This window comes from Cannabis sativa, chromosome 2 (assembly GCF_029168945.1).
Source record: "Cannabis sativa cultivar Pink pepper isolate KNU-18-1 chromosome 2, ASM2916894v1, whole genome shotgun sequence".
In the NCBI taxonomy this organism is placed as follows: Eukaryota; Viridiplantae; Streptophyta; class Magnoliopsida; order Rosales; family Cannabaceae; genus Cannabis; species Cannabis sativa.
Genome location: NC_083602.1, coordinates 16,826,931 through 16,848,046, shown reverse-complemented (window position 1 = coordinate 16,848,046; position 21,116 = coordinate 16,826,931). Strand labels below are relative to the sequence as shown.

Sequence of the window (21,116 nt, the reverse complement as noted above, 5' to 3'; positions counted from 1 at the left end):
AAAAACCCACAACTGGGGTAAATTACATGTAAAATTAGAGCTTACAGTTGGATCCCGTGAGAAACATTATGTTTGTGCGTGCTACAGCTGGATAATGAAGACCATTCTGTACTAAGTGGACACATGTCATCCAAAGTTTTAACCTGTAAAAGTAGAGGTCACGTGGCGCTCAAAGCTTTCTCCTTTACAAGCAGGGTTCTGTAATACCCACATCACAAAAAGGTGGTAGAGGTGTGCGTACTACCATGCTTGGATATAGGGGACAAGATTGATATTCGCCAGAAAAAGTATAATCATCACTTGGTGATCTGGCGTGCATGAAAGGTAGACATTTGCGATACTCCAAGGTGGTCGACATTCGCATTAGGCCCTTCGAGTACCCGTCAGAGTATCACCCGGGCAAGCTTCCATGTTTAGACCCTTCCGGATCTGGGAGAAGCAATTCACCTTCCACAATCAGGAAGTGAAGGCAGAGTTAAGTAGGCTTCCATGTATTCTTCCATCTTAATATTTTCCCGGTTCCATGAAGCTTTTCTGTGACAGGATTGTACCAAAAGGTTTTTAATTAGGAAATTATTCAGTTGATCTTCCTCATTAAATGCCACATGTCATACGTCTAAAAACACGGATAACACTATTAAAATAAAAAGTTAAAGAAGAGAAGAGTCATCACCCAAAAAAACATACTATCAAAATAAAAATTAGAAAAGATGTTGATGAGTCATCACCTAAATATAGTCTTTAGATATTTTAATAGACTTTAAAAAATTAGAAAAAGTTGCTTCAAATTAAACATACTATCAAAATATAAAATTAAAGAAAAGAGAAAAGCCATAAAAAAAAGAAAAAAAAAACATGCTATCTAAATAAAAATTAAAAAAAAAAAGAATTTCTTTCATAGCTTGTTGATGAGCCATCACACTCAAATACAACTTTTTGATATTAGTAAATTGAAAAAAAAAAAAAAAGAAATAAAGAAAAGAAAAGATGATGCATTAATAAAAAAGTAAAGAATAAGTGTTCTCAATGTGAGATTAGTGCTAAGGAGTTGAAAATGCACCTTTCCAAATTTTGTAATAATTCAGAAGAGTTTTTAACGGCTAAACTCTCTTAGTTATCGTTTCACTTAGACTTAACTCTCCAAACTTAAATTTTAACGGTAAAATCTTCTAAACTACTAAATTGTTAGCAAATTTAAGGCGTCATCCGGTTAACTGCCACTATGAACGGTTTATGTGTACACTCTTATATACGTTAGGACGTTTATATTGGTAAATGTAATATTTTTATTTTAAAATTTAAAACAAATTATAAAAATAAAAATAAAATATTTAAAAAAATCAAAAAATATTATAAATTTTGAAATAATTTTTTGTAATTTTTAAATAATAATATTAAGTGTGCCAATATAAACTTTCCACAAGAATATACACATAAGTGTTTCATGTTGGCCGTTAATTTTGAAAAATAGAATACACCTTAAATTTGTTAATATTTTAGTAGTTTGGAAGATTTTACTAACTATATTAATTGCAAATAAATTGATAGTTGAGAGAATTTAAAAAAAAAAAAAAAACTCTAATTCACAATATGTCACACTAGTATTACCTAATTTACCTTCACTTCAATATGGAATCCAAAAAGAAGAGAGAATAAATGGAAATGGAATTTTGTTCTTTTACTTTTTTTTGGATGGAAAACGACAACAAATAATATCAACTTCTAGTCGATCCACCTGATCATACCACCACATTCTCCTTTTAAAACTTCTCTTTTCTCGCCAAAGTCTCCTTTTAAAGGTGTTTTTTTGCATCGAAGTTTGAACTTCATCATTGCTTCGAAGTCCGCCATAGCCAAACGCCTCTCTCAGCCACACTTTGTCTCGTTTCTTTCCTAAATAATATCAAACAAGGTCCTTCCTTATGACGTCATGCAGTCGGTGCTTGGCTTCCAGCGGTGTTACCTCGGATGGTCTGATCCGTATCCGGCTTCCTCCGAGAGCCACACTGGCAGCGGCAAAGATCTCGATTCTTCCTCGAAATTTAGGCGACCTGCGGCCGGGGAACGTTCTCCGGTCGAGGCATTTACGCGGGCTTATGCCTCCGGTGGAGGTGGTTGCCGCCGGAGCAGGGTGGGAGAGGTCTTCGGACGGGGGTGAGGAGGAGAAGGAGAAGGTTGGCGTGTGCTCGTACACGATTGGGGATCAGAGAGTGTCGGATGTGGAAACAACTGGCGGCGAGTTTGATCGGAGGAAGGGGTTGGAAATCGTGGCAGCGGCGGCTGTTACGGTGCTGCTTGGAGTTGGAAATCGAGTGTTGTATAAGCTCGCGTTGGTTCCTCTGAAACAGTACCCTTTTTTTCTCGCCCAGCTCGCTACTTTCGGGTACTTCAACGTAAATGTAATACTGTAAATTTGTAAATTATTCATGTTTCTCAAAAATATATATGTATATATATATATATGTTTTTTCGACTGAAAATACCACCTTTGCATAGTAATATTGCGCATATTTATCATTTAATGGAGTCTCATATTAATCTATATATGCATGTTGTTCTTCTCTTTCTCTCTTATTTCAAACACTATAAATAAATTATGGGAATTAGTTTTGGTCTTGATTTAAGGATGTTAAACTTATTTGCTCTGTTTTCCCCCTTGCAATTTGCTTTACAGATACGTAATTGTATACTTCTCTATCTTGTATATACGGTATCATGCTGGCATTGTTACTGATGAGATGCTTTCCATGCCGAAGGCTCCATTTCTTGCAGTAGGCCTGTTAGAAGCTCTTGGTGCTGCTACTGGAATGGCAGCTGGAGGTAACCATCTTATATTCTTTCTTGTCCTTCATTTTGCTTCATAATTACCAGTTGAGGTTCTGGCCAATACTTGTGTTTTGCTGAATCTTGTTCCTCTTAGTTGATAGCTCTGTGATACTATTCAATATGCATGAAGATCTTATTTTGTTTTTATTCCAAACTTTAGTTTGAGTTTTAGTAAATCCATTACTCATGTGTTTAAATGTATGAAAAATGTTCTGTTTACTGTTAGCTCATGCTGGTGTTCTGGCTAAACAGATAATCAAGTTCTATTATATGAGTCAAAACTAATTGTTTATTTATCGTATTTTATGTGTCCTTGATCAGCTATTCTATCTGGAGCATCAATTCCAATTTTGTCCCAGGTAAGCAGACTTCACTTTTTTCTTGTTCTTCATTTGTCTTACAATAACTTTGGTTGTAGATGTAAATTCTTATTCTGCTAGTGTTCTGTTCTCTCATGTCCTCTGATTGACACATCTGTGAATTACATTAGCTACCCAGCCTGCCATGACCTCTTGAGGCTAGCTGGAAGTGGTTGGTGAGTGGGTTAAAGGGTTTGGGGTTCAGGTTTGTTTCCTATTTTTATTTTTAAACAAGGTCTGATTACCACTCTAATGTTGAACTTTGGAGAACTAATCCAATATGATCATCCTGTTCATAATCTAAACTGTCAGTTCAATGAAACCATAGATGTGAAAGTATTGGCGTATGCCTGTTCGATTATGTAGAATGAATAGCTGCAAAGAACATTTAAGGTAGATTTGTAAATAACAAAGTACATCAGCATTGTGCTTAGAAGTTGTTCTGGTGAGATTCTGTTAGAGTACTAAAACAGGATTGAGAAAATGGGAGGAGCAGAATGGACATGCTGTTAAAAATGTTGATAGAACATTAGTTTTTTTGGACCAATAGAAATTATAGAATATGGATACTATCATTATAGGCTGTAGCCTTGAGATTATTTTTCATCTCATATTTTTTTATGTATGAAGTGGAAGTTGGATAAATATAATTTGACTGAGACCTATGTTAATTTTGCAGACTTTTCTTGTTTGGCAAATTCTCCTGTCAGTTGTTTTCCTTGGGAGGAAATATAGAGTAAATCAGCTTTTAGGGTGCTTTCTTGTAACTATTGGTGTAATCATAACAGTAGCAAGGTAAACATTGTTCACATCCTTTTGATTTTGAATTTGATATAGGATGGTAAATATGATTGTCTGTAGATTATGGAGTTTTGATGGGGATTTGTTTGAAGAAGGGTCAAAACTGTCAGGGAAATATTTGTAAATAACAATTTTCTTCAAGATTTACTTATTCTTTGGCGATATTATTCGCGTTGAACCAACATGCAGTGTAGTTTATATTTGTAGTGTAGTTTGTAGTAGTTTTAGTCAATAATAATAATGGAAAGTAACTTATCGGATCTTAAATTGGAGAGCACATTTATCCATAAACAATAGAGTATTCAACGATGTGAAAGAGAATGTACAGGCAATATTTAGGAGAGTCAAGTATTGGGTGGTTATGTGGATTTTCATTATAACGAGTTTAATGCTTTTTGCTTTTCAATGCTCTACTTAGTGAGTGGAAATTCCACATGTAATATGTGATAGTCTTTTTGTTTAGAACTAGACTCCAATTTGTTTTACTAGGTTGCAATTTGGATGATACCTTAACATTTCTTATTAAATCACAACCTGTGTTTCTTATGAAAATGCAAAAGGACAAAGCTTTCTTGTGCATCACAGTTTTGATAGTTCAGTTGATCTATCAATTAACATGATTTTTTTGCAAATTTGGTTTTCTTACTAGTTTTATTTCAATCAATTAAACAGAAAGTTGTAGTCGATCAAGCTGAACCAAAAACCATATTACAGTTCCTCTGAACTTTTATTATGTCTCAGCACTGTGCATAATTGGTGTGCTTAGCTCTGAATTATTTTTGCAGTGGGTCTAGTGCTGGACATTCATTGAAAGAAGCGGGTATTTTTTGGAGTCTTTTGATGATAGTTTCGTTTTTGTTCCAAGCAGCTGATACAGTGTTAAAGGTTAGAATTTCTGAATGCTTAATCATTTTTTTCCTGTTAAGAACATTGTATGCCTATGTGACAACATCCTTTTGAAAATTTGCAGGAAGTAATTTTTCTTGATGCTGCTCAACGACTAAAGGTGCCATTTGTGATTATTTTTATGTGTATATGTCAAGCAGAAGCAGATATTGTTTTGACAGTTTATTAAAAAAAACCAATAAACAAATCTTTCTTTCACATATTGAAACTAAGTTTTCTCTTTGGTGCAGGGGAAAACAGTTGATTTATTTGTTGTAAATTCTTTTGGATCTGCTTTCCAAGTAGGTATCAAGTAATCATAATTAATTTTGATAATTTTGTTTGTTGGAAGAAATTACTCTTCCAAATTATATTTCTATACTTAGTATTAGAAACTAATGGGTCTGTGTCCATGTCAATTGCAGGCACTCTTTATATGTATACTCTTACCCTTTTTATCAAAACTATGGGGCATACCATTTGCCCAGCTACCAAACTATCTAAAAGATGGTGCAGCTTGCTTCTTAAACATTGGTGGATTATCCAAAGGTAACCTTTGTTTTATTATGATATTCTTTTTTCTGATCTTCTCTTACGAATGATTATTGAAAAATTCCATTATTTAAATAATAAAAAGAACAGAAAAAGGGGAGAATAAACAGATATGGCTGGTAACTGGGTCTATGATTTCTTCATTAGTTAAAGTGCTTGACTATTCCATTCAAGTTTAATCTATGTTTACAGGAATAGATAGATAGATATCTCTGGGTTAATATTTAGTAACTTAGGAAACCGTTGACTATGGCATGTAGCTGACAAATTTTAATTTACATTAGCAGCTCTATTATCGTTCAGTAGTTTACATAGCATTAGCATGAAATAATCAGGCAAGAAACTGGAAAGAAAAGTTAAACTGTAAAAAAGGTTTCTTGAATTCGTTTAATGACATTATATTTGAACTGGAAGAATTGAAGTGGTTACATTGATTAACTAACTACAGGCTGTGATGGAGCTCCGCTGCTACCTTTGCTTTTTGTTATTGTTAACATGGGTTTCAACATTTCTCTGCTGCATCTGCTTAAGATCTCGTCTGCGGTGGTTTCTTGTCTCGCCTCAACATTCTCAGGTACTTCATTTAATCAACTTATGAAATCAGTGCCAATTTTAAGTATATCCACATAATTCAATATATTTTGTACATGAATATGGGAGGGTCAAAAGTTCAAAACTACTGGTTTGGTTGGAGAACGCATAAAAGAGAAGCCTCAATTATATATGGGCATTGAGAGAGAATTACATGTAGAAAGGGAAAAAGAAACACAAGTTTAAAAAGTGAAAAGGATGAAACGGTATGAGAATCCTTTGCTCACCACACAAGTTCAGTCTGGGTTTGAAAATGTTATATGAGCTATATAGGATGCTCAAACTGTTTTAATGTTCTCTCTCTTACAACTTACACAACCCACATCACACTAACCTGAGTTTGGCCCAAAAAGGTGAGATTTGATCCTAAGTTCTTAGGTTTAACACCACAATGACTACCAACTCACACATTTGGCTCAAAATGGATTTGAGAATGGGATGTATGAATCTGAGGAAGGGCTTGAACTTCTAAAAGAGTCTAAAATCATTAGATATTATTGTGATTAGCTTAATAAGATGCTACAGATGAGCAATAAATAGTTATGATACTGCGGAAATTTTTCTGTACTATTGAGTTGATCGACTCAGTTTGAGCATTTGTCACAAAGTTTTGTTCCATTGTTTGATAAAATGTTGTAGAACTGCTTGATTATTTTAGTTTCTTTCGTGGGCTTTATTTTCTTTTAATAAAAGCTTTAGTTCTTGTGGGAATTTTTTTTTATACTAATCAATGTGTTCATACATGGCAGTACCAATTTCTGTGTATCTCTTTACACTGCCACTTCCATATCTTGGAGTGGCATCATCCCTGCCAAAAGGCTTTGTGGCTGGAGCCATTGTTCTTGTTATGGGTTTGCTCATCTATTCTTGGACACCTTCAGTGAGTTCCTCTAATGCCTCCACAGCTCCTACTAACCACTAAAATCTTATCACTGTCATTGACTCATTGGCACCCCTTAGCTCCAACTCCAACACCTACAATGGCTAAATCAAAGCCTTGTTTTTTTGGTAGTGAAAAATAATATTTTGTTGTAATCGTATTTCAATTGTTCCATAATGTAAAATGCCTAATAATGTGCATTCATGATCTTAAAACAATTAAAGATCGCACATCACATCACATCAATTAAGTTTGTGTGGAATGTGGATTCTCAGTTAAAAAGGAACACGAATAGAATTGAGTTAGGATCTTCGTAGTTTTTGTAGTAATTTTGACCAGTTTTAATTATGAATTAATAAATTGGATGACAAATTACTGTTATTGATTATATCAATCGATTACTAGAAAGAACTCTGTAAGTATAATTTTATATTGTCTAATAGTGCATTCCATATTTATAGTGGAGTAATAATAGAATTAATACCAGATTATTTTATTAATGAGATCAATAGTAATTTCGAGTTTATTGGAGCTTGAAAATATAAGCTTTTAGTTCTAAATTGCCTCTATATGACACTATGCAATGAGGATTGATTATTTGGAGAAAGAATTACTTTTGTAAGAATATTATTTTTGAGGGCAAAATAGTATTTTTATATAAATTATTATTTTAAATTTTATTGTTTAATTGAGAATTAAATAAATAAAGAATTTAATTATTTAGTTTTATTTGTTAAAATTATATATTAGTTAAATATAATATTATTTAGATGAATAATATTATGAGAGAAGATATTATTTTAGTGAAAAATAATATTTATTTAATTCACATACAAATAAGATAATCATTAGTTTAATTAATTATTATTTATTGGATAATAAATAATAAATTTAAAATTGAGAAATTAATTTTGAAATATTATAATAATGTCACACGCCTATGAGCTAAAAGAATTCGTATTGATTATTTATCATTTAAATAATTTAAGATAAAAAATTATTTAATTAAATATTTTATTGGATAAGATATGTTTTTTTGAGTGTTATAAGATAAGATATTAATTATTAAATGATCAAATAAATAAAGACATGTTTTTTTGAGTGAATAAAATACATATTCGCTTCTTCTTTCTCTCTTTCTTGCCATCACACTCTTTCATGAGTTAAGCACACACCGTAATACAAAATAATCGAAAGATATTCTTTCTCGGATTCACTAATCAGAGAAGTAGCTACATGTAAGCAACTCAGAAGTAGTTATTAATGTCCTTAGGCGTTTTTCTTCTAAATGAGACATTGATAACTACATTATTAATTATGAGTGTGTTTAGTAAGATTTTTTAATCAGTTTTTTTATTTTCTTAAAAATTTTAATTACAAAAGTAAAAATATTTTTCAAAAACTTATTTTATAAAATTGTTTTCACTTTTCAATTTTTTATTTGAGAAATTTTTTGAAAACAACTAAAAAAGTCACTTTTAAAATTTTAGACTCTGACCTAGTGCCGTAAGTGTCGTGCACCCATATTTATTTGTGCTTTTTTAAAAAACGGGTCATGTCGTGTCGTGCCACAGAAAAATATGAATTGTGTCTTGTCGTTTGAATATTTTTAAAAGGTAGGCCCGATACAACTCATAGGCCTGGTATTTTCGTGTTGTGTTCAGATTTGTGTCATGCTTTGCTCATGCCAGCCCGTAATTCTTAAACAGGTCAGCTCGTTTTCATATCCGGGCTTAAATTTGTGCTTTACTTTTTCATATATTTTTTTGTTACAATTACGAAATTATATGTATATTTTAAAGTTTTAATTATATTCATATAACTTTTGATATAAAATAAAATATTAACATCATTAAATTTTAAATATTTACTTATAAATACTTAAATTTTTATCCCACCCTATAAATAAATTAATATATAATTTTAATTTTTCATGTTTTAATTATAGAATTATAATATTCATTATTATATTTAAATTTTATTATTATTTTAACTTATTTATAATTAATAAATTCATATATTATTATTATTATTATTATTAATAAACTATAAAGTTTTTTAATATGTTGTGTCTTGTTTTTTGGGCTTGTCGCGTGTTGTACTTTTCGGGCTACTTTATTCGTACTTACATGTCATGCTTTTCGTGTTTTTTGTGCTTCTCGTGCTATGTCGTGCTTAAGGACATATTTTTCATGTCGTACCGTGTCAATTTGTTGCATCGTGTCGTGCCCAAGCCTATATTTTTGTGCTTAATCGTACTTGTGCCAATTTCGTGCCGTGTTAAAAATTCCAGATTGTATTTACAACACTAGTCTGACCCCAATTTAGCCCTTGAGACCCAGACCCCACACCCCAAATCTCGCACTCGGACCCAAATCCATACCCGAGCGTGGACTTTGACTCGGACCCGAATCTGGACCCAAATCCCGGCCCTAGACCCAACTTAAATAAAATCAAATGAAATTTACAGAACAAATTTTTATTTTCTATTTTTAAAATTGAAAAACTAAAGTGGTTATAGAACATATTTTTGTGAAATTTTAAAAATAAACATTTACTTTCATGTGATTAAAAAATGGGACTTTTTTCATTTTTACACTTCAAAACAGTTTTTTTTTTTTTTTTTTTTTTTGCATTTTGCATTTTTACGAAATTCTGTATAGAAACTCCTATTGCAACTAGCGCTGCAACCTAAATTGCAACAAAAAATCGTATAGAAACCCCTATTGCAACTAGCGCTGCAATGCAACCGCTTTAGAAACCCAAACTGTAAAATTGAAAAAAAGTTAAAAAAATAGGATATGGGGTAATTTCTCTTAAAAAATTTAAAAATAAAAGTGTTACCAAACATTATCTTATCTATGTTTTTTTTTTTTTTTTGAATCTTATCTATGTTAATAAGTAACAAAAGATAAATTTACAAAATTTTATAATATCATTTTGAAAAAATTAGGCTATTTTTCATAAAATATTTATACTTTCAGATTCAATTTTCTTTTACTATTCTATAAAAATACAAAAAAAAAAAAAAAAACATCAAAACAACAACAAAATAATATACAAATAACAATAAATCAATATCAATTTACATTTTCTCTAAAGGTGTGTTTGGAAGTAACTGTATATTTTAAAATACGTTGTGTATTTGAATATGAGGTGGTAATTACATATGAATTTCTAATAACTTGTTTGGCAAAATAGTAAATAATTACATGAGAAAATAATATTTTTTAGTAGCTGATGTTTAATATAGAAAGTTTTTAGTAATTACACATTGTAATTACATTACCCTTCAATTACTTCTAATTACATAGTTACAGTGTAATTACATGATCAGACGAATATATCAAATTGTGTAATTAGTTCCAATTATACACAAATTCAATTACATTTTAGCTTTCCAAAAGCACTCTAAATCCTAGAAATATTTGTGAAAATTATCCTATTATCGGTTTCTGTAACATTTGTGTGTGTGTTAGGTAATATCCTACTTCTGTTTCTTCTCCCTCGCTTTCCCAACTTCAAAAATCAGGGACTCAATAATGTCTATGTTAAGGGTTTCTCATCTTCCGCCATTCTCGACTCCAGCTCTCTTCGCACCCAGACTCTATCGCCTTCCAATTTTCACTTCCTTTTCACCGTCAAAACTTCGCCAAATCTCTTCATTTCCATCTATATTCCCCAGAACCCTTAAACCCTCTTCATCTTCATCCCAATCTTCTTTCATCTTCAACCGCGTCTTGGCTATGGCGGCACGTTCATGTTTCAGAGCCGCAGCAGGTGGGTCGGTCATTTATATTATTTATTTATTTATTTTATTACAGGTCTCTTGTTTTTCCTCACTACTGATTGTTCTTCATCTGTAATTATGTGTAATCGATATGATATTGAATAGTACAGAGGATTATGTATACATCTTTCTCTATTTTTTCACTGATCGACGTGGACTTTGTTTACAACCATTCTCTTCATCTTTAATCTCTCTGAAAACATTCAAACCAAAAATCAAAGTGTTGATAAATACTTAGAAGCTATAAAAACATTCACTTGTTGCTATTATTACCTTACACCAAGCAACAAGTGAATGTTGCTCATAAGGTTAATCATATTTTGAAAGCTAATTCCATACAAATCTACAAGCTTCTAGAGGTTGGGAATAAGCATATTTCTAACAGTATTTGTTTGACTAATGAGTAAATGATAAAATTTGCTTGTAAAGAAAATAAATTTACTTAGTGGTTTTTGTGCTCACTAAACTATCGCTTGTGAATTGGAAAATCTAAAATTTAATTTTTTTTCAGCTTCGTTTAGTGCTGAAAGTGGCTCGAGTAGTGAAAGGGAAATACTGGTGCAGCATTTACTTGTTAAAGAAAATGATCTCAATCTTCTTTTGGATCTTCAGCAGAGAGTTGTACGAGGTTAGTTTACTGAGAGTTAAAATTAAAAATATAAGCAGATCAAAATCAAATATTGTCGGTTAAATAGCGGCATAAGTATCCAAAGTTTTATGTTTGTAAGCAGCATAAGTACCCAATATTTGTAAAATTGTAATTTTTCTCTAATTTTATCAGTACAGACTCTGTTATTGTTTTAAACGAGACACATATAAAGCCTAAATTCTTGATCATTGGGTCTAGATAGAAATATGCAGTATCAGTTACTTCTATATGTTCTTTTACTAAATTTAAAACAGAGTCTGTACTGACGAAACTGGAAGAAAATTACAGTTTTACAAACATTGGGTACTTATGCCGCCAAAAATAAACATTGGGTTTATGCCGCTTACAAACATAAAACTTTGAGTACTTATGCCGCTATTTACCCAATATTGTGCAGTAGAGATTGAATGGATGTCAAGTCCATAGGCCTGAAAACATCAAATTTTTGTTTGGTTCATGAGGCTTTAATTTCTAGAATATATTATTTTGTGGGTATGCTATTATAATGCTATATGTTACTTGTAGGTGAGGACCTAAGTGATCTTGCTGTCGAATTCTCATTATGTCCATCAAAGAAAGAAGGGGGAATGCTTGGGTGGGTTAGAAAGGGTCAAATGGTATGCTCATTAAAATGGTCTTTGCATGTGAAATTTACATGAAACATAAGTGACATTCTCATGTAAACTATGTATACTACATAGCTTTCTTTCCTACTTTAGAAGGTTATATGATAGACTGCTAAAGGATAACAATAGTCTGAACTCTGAATGTGATTTGCCTTTGTTTATTAGGTTGATATTTGATACTTTTGAAGAGTATAAAATTTCTTCTTTCCACTGCAATACTGAAATTTAAACCTATTTTTTTTATTGTCTTCTCTGATACCAATTCATGAACACATTTAGTAGGAAGTTGTTACTTTCAGAAGGGAATTGCTTTGTAGTAGGAAAAAGTTCAACAAAGTGATTGTGACAGAAGATGGCACATTGTGACCTCCAAATTTATTTTGTATATTAAAATCTGGAGGGAGAATTTTATCTTGTCCAAACAATATCGAGCCCTTAAAGCTTTATTATATATTTAATTATTTATTTTTTTTAAAAAAAGATTGTGTGTGAATGTTTATTGAAATGCACACGCTTGGACAAACACACCCACTATTTAATATCTGTTTTTCTGTTTGATTTTGTTTATTGAAATGGGTAGCTTTTCTTTATTTTTAAAATGTAAGAAATCTCAAGGGTTTTTGGTGAGTAAGAAAGGGTACTTATGAGTCAAGATAAGCTTGCTATAAGGGAAACTTGGGCAAGGTTTTGTGGTAATAGAAATTTATAGGGAAAACTCAAAAATATTATTTCATTAATTTGAGAATAAACCTTTTGTTTTTGCAAGGCTACTGAATCAAATTATAATTGGTCTTTTGGCTGATACTTGGTAAAGCTCAGTCCTTGCGTGTTTTTCCCTTTCATTAATTATATTCTCATAAGTCCTGGTTTCTACAAACACTAGGAAATGATGATGTATTGCCATTAGATGTCGCTGTCAATAGTTATATTTAAGATAGTTAAATGGGATTTGTTGAGCACAGAACACTGACAGTGAAATATCTCAGGTACCTGAATTTGAGGAGGCTGCTTTTAATGCTCCATTGAACAAGGTTGTTAGGTGTAAGACACAGTTTGGATGGCATTTGTTGCAAGTCCTTTCAGAGAGGTATGCCTCTGAAAGCCTATGCCTAACTGGATATCCTACTTGAATACAATTTCTCACAGTTTCTTCAGTACTTATTCTTTTGTCAAAATGTTAATGAAGGGAAGAATCAATACTTCAAGAAATTCCTCCTGAAGAGCTCCACCTCAAAATGCAAGATCCTAGTTTCCTTGAAGATGCACAATTGATTGATGTTCGTGAACCTGAAGAAGTGTATGCTCTTACCTTTCGTTTAAGGATTTTTGATGGCTGGGAATTTTTTCATAGTAATTTAATTTAAAATAAATTTCTGTGGTTTATCAGTCACATATTTCAGGGTTTTTCTTTGTTGTTTTGAAATTTGTCATTTGCTTTACTGCTTCGGTCACTTCTATATGGCAGGGCTCAGGCATCTTTGCCAGGTTTTCAGGTTCTTCCCCTTCAACAATTTGGAAGCTGGGGACCTGAGATAACTGCTAAATTTGATCCTCAAAAGGATACCTATGTTCTGGTAAGTTGATGTAATAGAAGTCTTGGTTGCAACTTCTTGCCTTTAAAATGTTCAAAAAGATTTTTTTTTTTGAATTGGTTTGGCGCTATTTATTTTGTATTCAACTTAGTGCTGGATTGATTGACGTGTACCATGCTTTGTCAAATTAATATTATATTCAATTTGTTGCGAGATTTATTGATGTGTCCCATGCGAAGAATGACATTCCAATAGAATGGCTTTTCCACCATTTCGGTAGAATGGCTACTCCACTCAAAAACAAATGGAATGAACATTCTAATGCACAATTTTTTTTACTCATTAAATTTTATTCCATTCCTATGCTGATTCCTATATTTCCTAACCAAACATACCCTACCCTAGATGTTGAGCAAAATGCTTTAAGCAATTTTCTTACTAAAAAGTGAGGAGCTGGTGGCAAATCCATGGTAAATAGATTAATTCCTTTTCACTCTATAATTGTTTTCATTTTTATTCACAATCTTTGTAATAAGCTTCTGCTTGGATACGTATTAAAAATGCCAGTATTTTTCTTCTAAAAGATTAATCTTGTGAATGTTAACTAGATAACATCTTGCTTCCACTGATTATGTAGCAAGAACTTTGATTTAGTGGTGGCAAAAATGTCTTAAAAAGGTTTTGGGATAATAACTAAGGTTGCGTTTGGTTGGAGGTAATGGAATGAAAAGGAATGGAAATGAATCAATTTTCATTCTTTTTTTTTGTTTGGTTGCATTTTAAAGTAGTAAAATGTCATTCCATTTGGAATGACTTTTCCACCATTTTGGTGAAATGGCTATTTCTTTTTGAAATAGAAGAAAAGACCATTTCAATGCACAATCAGGAAAAGTTTTTTATGCATTTTACATTTTATTCGATTCTATTTCTATTTCTATTCCTCTTCTCCTTTTTATTCCTATTTTTCAATTGGATGCCTGCTGACAGCCGGAAATATCATGTTAGATACTAATCAAAATGTGATTTTCTTATGCGAAAAATTATTGAGTACCAAGAGAAATAAAAATGTGATAAAGGAAAAAGATGTAGTAAGGTAAGAAGATAAATATATCTAATATGCTTTCTGAAGATGGATAAGTCTCTGTTTTCTATTCAGTTTCCAACTGTATTTTAGTTACTTATCATAAATTATATTTGGATATTAAGAAGAGAAGCTATGAATTCTAGCTATATATGTACTTTCCCAACATTTTCTGATACCATTACCATATTTATACTGGTTAAAATATTACCTGCATATTTTGTGACATGGTTTTTAAAGAGCACTTATTTATTTGCTGTTACTGGAGATTTTCTGTTAAAAATGTAATCACACCAAGGACGTCTAGAACCAGTGTATATTTGCTATTAATTTTGTTTTTTTTTCCTTTTCTATAGCCTTTTCAACATTACCGAAACCATTCAGAACTAGTTAATTTGCTATATTGATTGGGTGCCAAACTTTGTATTTTGTACATGTTCCTATGCAATCTATGGACTATTGGTTAGTTTCATTCATAAGATAAATATTGTAATCTAGTTTTGCTCCCTTCTCTTTAAAGCAAGGGTAATTGAGAATCTTGTTTGAAAATGCAGTGTCATCATGGAATGCGGTCATTACAGGTTTCCAAGTGGCTGCAGACACAGGTAGAATCCTTATGAATTTCGAGTGCTATCTTACTAGTTCAGTTGTTATTTACAAGCTAAAATTTCTTAATTGGGATCCTAAACTAAACTTATATTTAATTAGACTTAATCGAAGATTTTGTCCTCTAATCTATTGCTCAATACACAGGGTTTTAGGAGATTATTCAATGTGTCAGGAGGAATTCATGCATATGCTCTGAAAGCCGATCAAACAATTCCTACCTATTGATTTGTTTGGTAAGCAATATGATTTCATAAGTAGAGTTTGCTTCTATGTCCACCCTAAAAACTTTTCTTTCATCATTTCTCTGTTCTTTGTATGTATTATAAGTAGAATTTGAATTTTATTTTGTACTGAGATAAGTCACAGTTATGCAGGCACTTAACAAACATTGAGCGATGACAATCTAGAAATAATTAAGGTTAGCAGGCAGTGCTTGATGATTCTGTTTAACATTAGTTTAGTTTATTCATATGTGGATGATACTTGAGCTTTCACCACTTTTTTCACATGTAAGTGTGTTTTAGAATAACTTATATTGAATTGGAATATATATATTACAAGTATTCAGTAATGTTTGGTGTTGGAATATAGTACTTTCCCTCATAAAAGGATAGCTCAATCAAATTAATCTTAAAATATATAAAATCTAATAATGATACCCATTTACTATTGCCACCCAATTGTATAAACTTCTATTTGCTTTACTCTGAGGATGCTCTCCCCCTCCCTTTCCTCTATCGAACTATCATTTTAAAAAAAATGAGTTTTTATACATGTGTAGTAAAGTTTTAGTGCATGTATACTGTAATTTAAAAAGATATTTATATAGGTTTTGTTTAATTTTTTTTTATATTAAGTTATGGTGCTGGGTAATACTTTTGTTTTTTAATTTTTTTATTACAAAATGAAAGTAAATTTTTTACTTTTAATTTTTTTTTGGAAAATAAATGTGTTCTGTAACTAAAAATGATATGGAAGAAAGATAAAATAAAATATTATATCTTTGAATGATGTGAAGATATTTAACACCTTTAAAGAATACTATCATTGGAGATGCTTTAAGTAATTCAAAAGTTACTTTTCAAACGCAGGAAAATAAGAAAAAACAGAATTTCGAGATTATTTACATTTTACGTATATTTTTGAAAAGCTCCATTTTTAAATGTTTTTTTTTTTTGAAAAGAAGCGTTCATATCATAAATAAAAACAAACGTTAGACCTCTCGGCCGTTACATAAAATATTGTCAGGTAATGAGGACACCGGGATAGTCCCAAACACCTGATGAGCAAACGCCCATCTAGCCACATTATGAGCAGCAAAATTACAAGTTCTAGGAATATAAGAGAAATTACAACTAATAAACGAAGGAGAAGATTTAGTACAAAATGAGACGTAGTTTTCAAGAGCCCAATGAGACTCCATTCCATTAAGCGCATTGATAACCATCCTCGAATCATTCTCCACAATAGCAAATTTAGTTTCGATATCCAAAGCGGCCAGGCACGGCTAAGCGACGAGTAGCGGCTTCACCGCACAAAGCATCAGAAATCTTCCCGGCCGTACTGAATTCTAATCACCTTGCCAAAATGATTTCTTGCAACAACGGCGATGCACGGACTATGTAGGCCCACCTTCACATCACGGTTCGGCAATCCAATCCGGAGGAGGAGGGGACCAAGCTTAGTTAGATGCGGAGTTGGACTAGGCGATAAAGAAGCATGAGAATGCATAAGAATTACAAATACGTCGATACATTTTTTTATATCGGGTGAACGGTTATTATGGACCTTCTCGTTTCGCACTCTCCAGATAGTATCCACAACAATCGAGGCATATAGGAAAACCGCATCAGCGTCGATGCCTATTTTGTTTAGCTCCCAAATAAACTTGACCCAATCCCAAACACGGATGCCAGTATCGCACACTGGGAAAATGCCCCAGGGAGAGGAGCGCCAAAGATGAAAAGCCACATCACAGGACAGGAAAAGATGTTCAAGAGATTCCTCCCCCTGTTCACATAAAGGGCAAGTAATATCTTCTATGTGGAAACGTTTCCCAATCACCGCTCTAGCAGGGAGAACACTTGACAGGATACTCCACCACAGAACCTTGTGACGCTCTAAAATTTTGCTATTCCATAGCTTGTTCCAGAGCTTCGGGGCAACTTCACAATGAGGAGCTCTTTCCAAAGCTTGAGCCAGATACGCCGATTTAGTCGAGAAGCACCCCTTACTTTCTAGCGTCCAAATCCATCTATCATTCCCATTTCCAGAGGGATGGCCCCCTTTAAGAATGTCCGAGACCGATTCTCGGTCAAAGTTATCACGCAGCTTTTGAATATCCCACTGCCCATTATTTAACAGAAGTTCAGCCACACAGTTGAGGTTGGGAGAAGTTCCCTCAATAGGTTTCGGATGGAAGCCTTTCCGAAGAGGAATCCAGGGATCTCCCCAGATCTTAGTATTCTGACCATTAGCAACCAACTTACAAGCACCTTTTTTCAAAATGGAATTCGCCTTCACAACACTTTTCCAAAACCAAGAATCTGAATCTTTGTACCTGCAACTAAGGAGATCTTTTCCTTTGAGGTATTTAGCTATTAGAACTCTACAGCAAAGAGATTGGCATCCATTGAGAATATTCCATCCCCATTTAGCAAGGAAGGCCTGATTCATCTCCTTGGTTTTCCGGAAACCAAGCCCACCCAGGGATTTAGGGAGACACAGTTTGTCCCAAGCCTTTAGATGGATCCCATGGTTTCCTTTCTCAAAACCCCACCAAAAATCTCTGACCAGGCCATCAATTTTGTTTACCATACGAGTAGAGAGTCTCGACGTTTGCATCGCATACATTGGCATCGACAAGCCTACTCACTTTATCAGAGTAGCTCGGCCTGCTTTTGATAGAGTTTTTGCCTTCCATCCCTGAAGCTTTGTCGTGAGGTTATCAAGGATAAAATTAAAGTCAGCATCCTTCTGCCTAGATCTAAATAGGGGCAGGCCCAGATATTTGATGCAGCCTTCAGGAGAATCAATTCCCAAAGCTTCTTTAATTTCTTCACGCAAGTTCACGGGGGTATTTTTACTAAAGAAAACAGATGATTTGAGCTTATTCACCTGTTGACATGACCACAAGCAGAAATTCTCTAGACATCTCCAGAAACCATTCACCTCACGTAAATTAGCTCGGCCAACCAGAATTAGATCATCCGCAAAGAAAATGTGAGACAGGACCGGCCCCCCTCTACTAAGTTGGATTCCCTTAATGGACCCACAGTCGAGGGCTTCATGGAATAATCTAGATAGAACTTCGGCCCGAATGAAGAGATAAGGGGAGAGGGGGTCGCCTTGCCGAAGACCACAAGAAGGGTTGATTCGCCCAACCTGCCCTCCATTGAGGCAGATATTCAGCGATGAAGTAGTGATACATTTAGTAATCCACAAACGAAATTTCTGGGGAACTCCATAGCAATCTAATACATGATCAATAAATTGCCAGCTCAACTTATCATACGCTTTGACCAGGTCAATTTTAATAGCAAAAAACCCCTCCTTGCCTTTCTTCTTGTTGAAAGAGTGAATGATCTCCTGGACTATAACATTGTTATCATGGATGTTCCGACCCGGTACAAACACAGCTTGGGTTGGGCAAATAATGGAGGGGAGAATAGGCTTTATCCTGTTTGCTATAATCTTAGAGATTACTTTGTATACCACATTACACAGAGAGATTGGCCTAAAATGGTTGGTACGGGTAGGGTTTTTGACTTTAGGAATAAGGACAACATTGGTGGCATTGATTCCTCTATGCATGTTTCCAGAGATAAAAAAGTCGGATACCGCATCACAAAAGTCCGCTCCAACCGACTCCCAATAATGTTTGTAAAACAGGACAGACATCCCATCAGGACCCGGGGCCTTGTTGTTATTCATGGCAAACAGAACTCTTTTGATGTCATCAGCACTAGGACATCAAACAAGGGCCTCCGATTCATCCTGAGAAATTTTCTGAGGAAAAAACTTGGCACAATTGTAGTCCACGCCATTATCAGAAGCAGCGAAGATACCTTTAAAAAACTCAATAAATTCTTTCCCAATAGCTCCCCGACCGGAGATCCAGACATTATCTTTGTTTAAGATACTCTCAATGGCATTCCTTCTCCCTTTAATAGCAGCCGTAAGAAAGAAAAACTTAGAGCATTTATCACCATCCTTGAGCCAAGACACCCTGGCTCTTTGCTTCCAGTAGATCGCTTTCCTTTCTAACGTCTCATTCAGAGCACGACGGATGTCACATTCCTGGTTCCAGTCCCGAGACCCAGCTGGGAGGCTCTGAAGGGAGTTGAGCTTCTGTTCAAAATCTTTTAAGATCACATCCAACTTACCGTATTGGGACCGGTTCCAACTGAGGAGGGCCACTCTAGTGGCACCAACCTTTTTGAACAAACGGGCAGGAGCCCAATTATGGTAGACCGATTTCCAGGCATGATCTACTACTAGCTTACTTCGACCATCACGGGTCCAACCTTCTTCGAACTTGAAACATCTCTTAAACTTGGGTTCCAAACCTCCAGAGAGGAGGCTAAGCGGCCTATGGTCCGAATTGCTAGTTTGGGTAGAACAGAGAATAGCCCTGGGGAATAAGTTAATCCAAGCCCCATTTACTATGCCTTTATCCAGCGCAGACTTGACATGGTGCCTCCCCGACCGATGATTGTCCCAAGTGAGATTGTCCCCTTGGATAGGCAAATTGATAAGCCCTCTACTCTCAATCAGATTAGAAATAATTGGAATAAAGGGATCCCGGCCAGAGGAGCCTTCACGCTCAGAATCACAAAGGACAAAATTTGTATCACCCAAAATAAGTCAGGGCCCACCGAATCTATCTCCAATAGTCAGAAACTCAGACCAGAACTTTTTCTTTGCATGCATGTAGGGGGGACCATAAACACAAGATAGAAGCCACGGGAAAGAGGGGGGGGGGGTCCGAATAGACAATCCCCGAAATATGATTCCGCGAACAAGAGATACATTCAAAACTAAAACCCGATTTCCAAGCCAGAATAATACCTCACGCATTGCCAATAGAAGGAACACAAATATTGAAATAAAAGTGTAAAGACTTAAGAGTACGTACCAGAGGATCAGCATCCACTTTAAGCTCGGAAAGAAAAACAAAATCCGGAGAGCGGGAAAATATCAGGGACTTCAGTTCCGGGCGCAGAGGTACGCGACCTGCAGGTTCCAAGCAACACCTCTCATGGTTCCTGTGGAGGAGATTCGACATTCTCCTCCACAGGGTTGTGGGAGTAAGAGGACCCACAGGAATTAGAGTCATTGATCACAAATGAACCAACCAGGGCATTCTTCAAAATTCCGGAGCAGCTCGGGGAGCTAGAGCTATCCTCAGATGGGTCATCAATCTCCAAGTCCGATTCATTAGCTTTGTTTGTAGTGTCCCAAGGAAAATCACGAACCACATCTGGATACTTGCGAGGAACCTTGTGGGGCCTAGAACACAGAGAGGCGGATGCTTCAAATTTTCTTTTCTTGAAAGGAGTTGTTCTCTCATTAACTTCCGATGAAGCCGGGACCCCAATATCCCCTCCTATTTTCCGTATTTCATACAAGTCGAGGTTCCCAAAGTGCTTGAGGTCATGCAATAAACTTTCTTGAGCATTAAAAAACTGAGTCAAAGCTTTTTCTTCATTATCTTGCTCCATAGTACCATGAGAAGCATTAGGCAAAATGGATGTAGTTTTCATGTGCCCAACATTAGCTTGAGATAAAGTATTTGGCCCAATACTATTATTATTATTAGTACCCAAAACAGCCGGCCCCATTAACTCACGGCTTGGAGTAGACAACTTCTTAGATTGCTTCAAAGTAGGCCCACATGAGAGAGTATTATTATTAATGGGAGGAGGCCCACTAA

At 34.3% G+C, this 21,116-nt stretch overlaps 2 protein-coding genes across 5 annotated transcripts; both read left to right on the top strand.

Annotated features, from left to right (window-relative positions):
• Positions 1 to 1,659: 1,659 nt before the first annotated feature.
• On the top strand, positions 1,660 to 7,302 carry LOC115721410 (protein CLT1, chloroplastic). Of its 3 annotated transcripts, none has more exons than XM_030650698.2 (10): positions 1,660 to 2,383; positions 2,675 to 2,820; positions 3,148 to 3,185; positions 3,865 to 3,980; positions 4,772 to 4,871; positions 4,957 to 4,992; positions 5,123 to 5,173; positions 5,297 to 5,420; positions 5,872 to 5,997; positions 6,764 to 7,302. In XM_030650698.2, the coding sequence occupies exons 1-10, from the start codon at positions 1,923 to 1,925 to the stop codon at positions 6,934 to 6,936; spliced, it is 1,371 nt and encodes a 456-aa protein (XP_030506558.2). In that variant the 5' UTR covers positions 1,660 to 1,922; the 3' UTR covers positions 6,937 to 7,302. The 3 variants fall into 3 exon arrangements, 2 of the variants coding, with proteins under 2 accessions (XP_030506558.2, XP_060966185.1); XR_009686142.1 differs by having other exon boundaries at positions 1,685 to 2,383; positions 5,123 to 5,177; positions 6,764 to 6,787; XM_061110202.1 differs by having other exon boundaries at positions 1,695 to 2,399; positions 2,757 to 2,820.
• A 3,026-nt stretch (positions 7,303 to 10,328) lies between these two features.
• LOC115718396 (rhodanese-like/PpiC domain-containing protein 12, chloroplastic) lies at positions 10,329 to 15,789 on the top strand. Of its 2 annotated transcripts, none has more exons than XM_030647162.2 (9): positions 10,329 to 10,674; positions 11,196 to 11,312; positions 11,859 to 11,950; positions 12,946 to 13,046; positions 13,146 to 13,256; positions 13,425 to 13,533; positions 15,127 to 15,177; positions 15,326 to 15,414; positions 15,548 to 15,789. In XM_030647162.2, exons 1-8 carry the CDS (start codon positions 10,437 to 10,439, stop codon positions 15,404 to 15,406), a joined length of 900 nt encoding a protein of 299 aa, XP_030503022.2. In that variant the 5' UTR covers positions 10,329 to 10,436; the 3' UTR covers positions 15,407 to 15,414; positions 15,548 to 15,789. The 2 variants fall into 2 exon arrangements, with proteins under 2 accessions (XP_030503022.2, XP_030503023.2); XM_030647163.2 differs by having other exon boundaries at positions 10,338 to 10,674; positions 15,556 to 15,789.
• The last annotated feature ends 5,327 nt before the right edge of the window (positions 15,790 to 21,116 follow it).

What these genes read in the sequence shown, in the direction of transcription:
- LOC115721410 (XM_030650698.2), top strand. Translation starts at nt 1,923, where the DNA reads ATGACGTCATGCAGTCGGTGCTTGGCTTCCAGCGGTGTTACCTCGGAT. An exon ending in GCCCAGCTCGCTACTTTCGG is followed by an intron (nt 2,384 to 2,674) that starts GTACTTCAACGT and finishes TTTGCTTTACAG; the next exon opens with ATACGTAATTGTATACTTCT. An exon ending in ATGCTGCTCAACGACTAAAG is followed by an intron (nt 4,993 to 5,122) that starts GTGCCATTTGTG and finishes TCTTTGGTGCAG; the next exon opens with GGGAAAACAGTTGATTTATT.
- LOC115718396 (XM_030647162.2), top strand. Translation starts at nt 10,437, where the DNA reads ATGTCTATGTTAAGGGTTTCTCATCTTCCGCCATTCTCGACTCCAGCT. An exon ending in ATGTTTCAGAGCCGCAGCAG is followed by an intron (nt 10,675 to 11,195) that starts GTGGGTCGGTCA and finishes ATTTTTTTTCAG; the next exon opens with CTTCGTTTAGTGCTGAAAGT. An exon ending in GTTCGTGAACCTGAAGAAGT is followed by an intron (nt 13,257 to 13,424) that starts GTATGCTCTTAC and finishes TCTATATGGCAG; the next exon opens with GGCTCAGGCATCTTTGCCAG.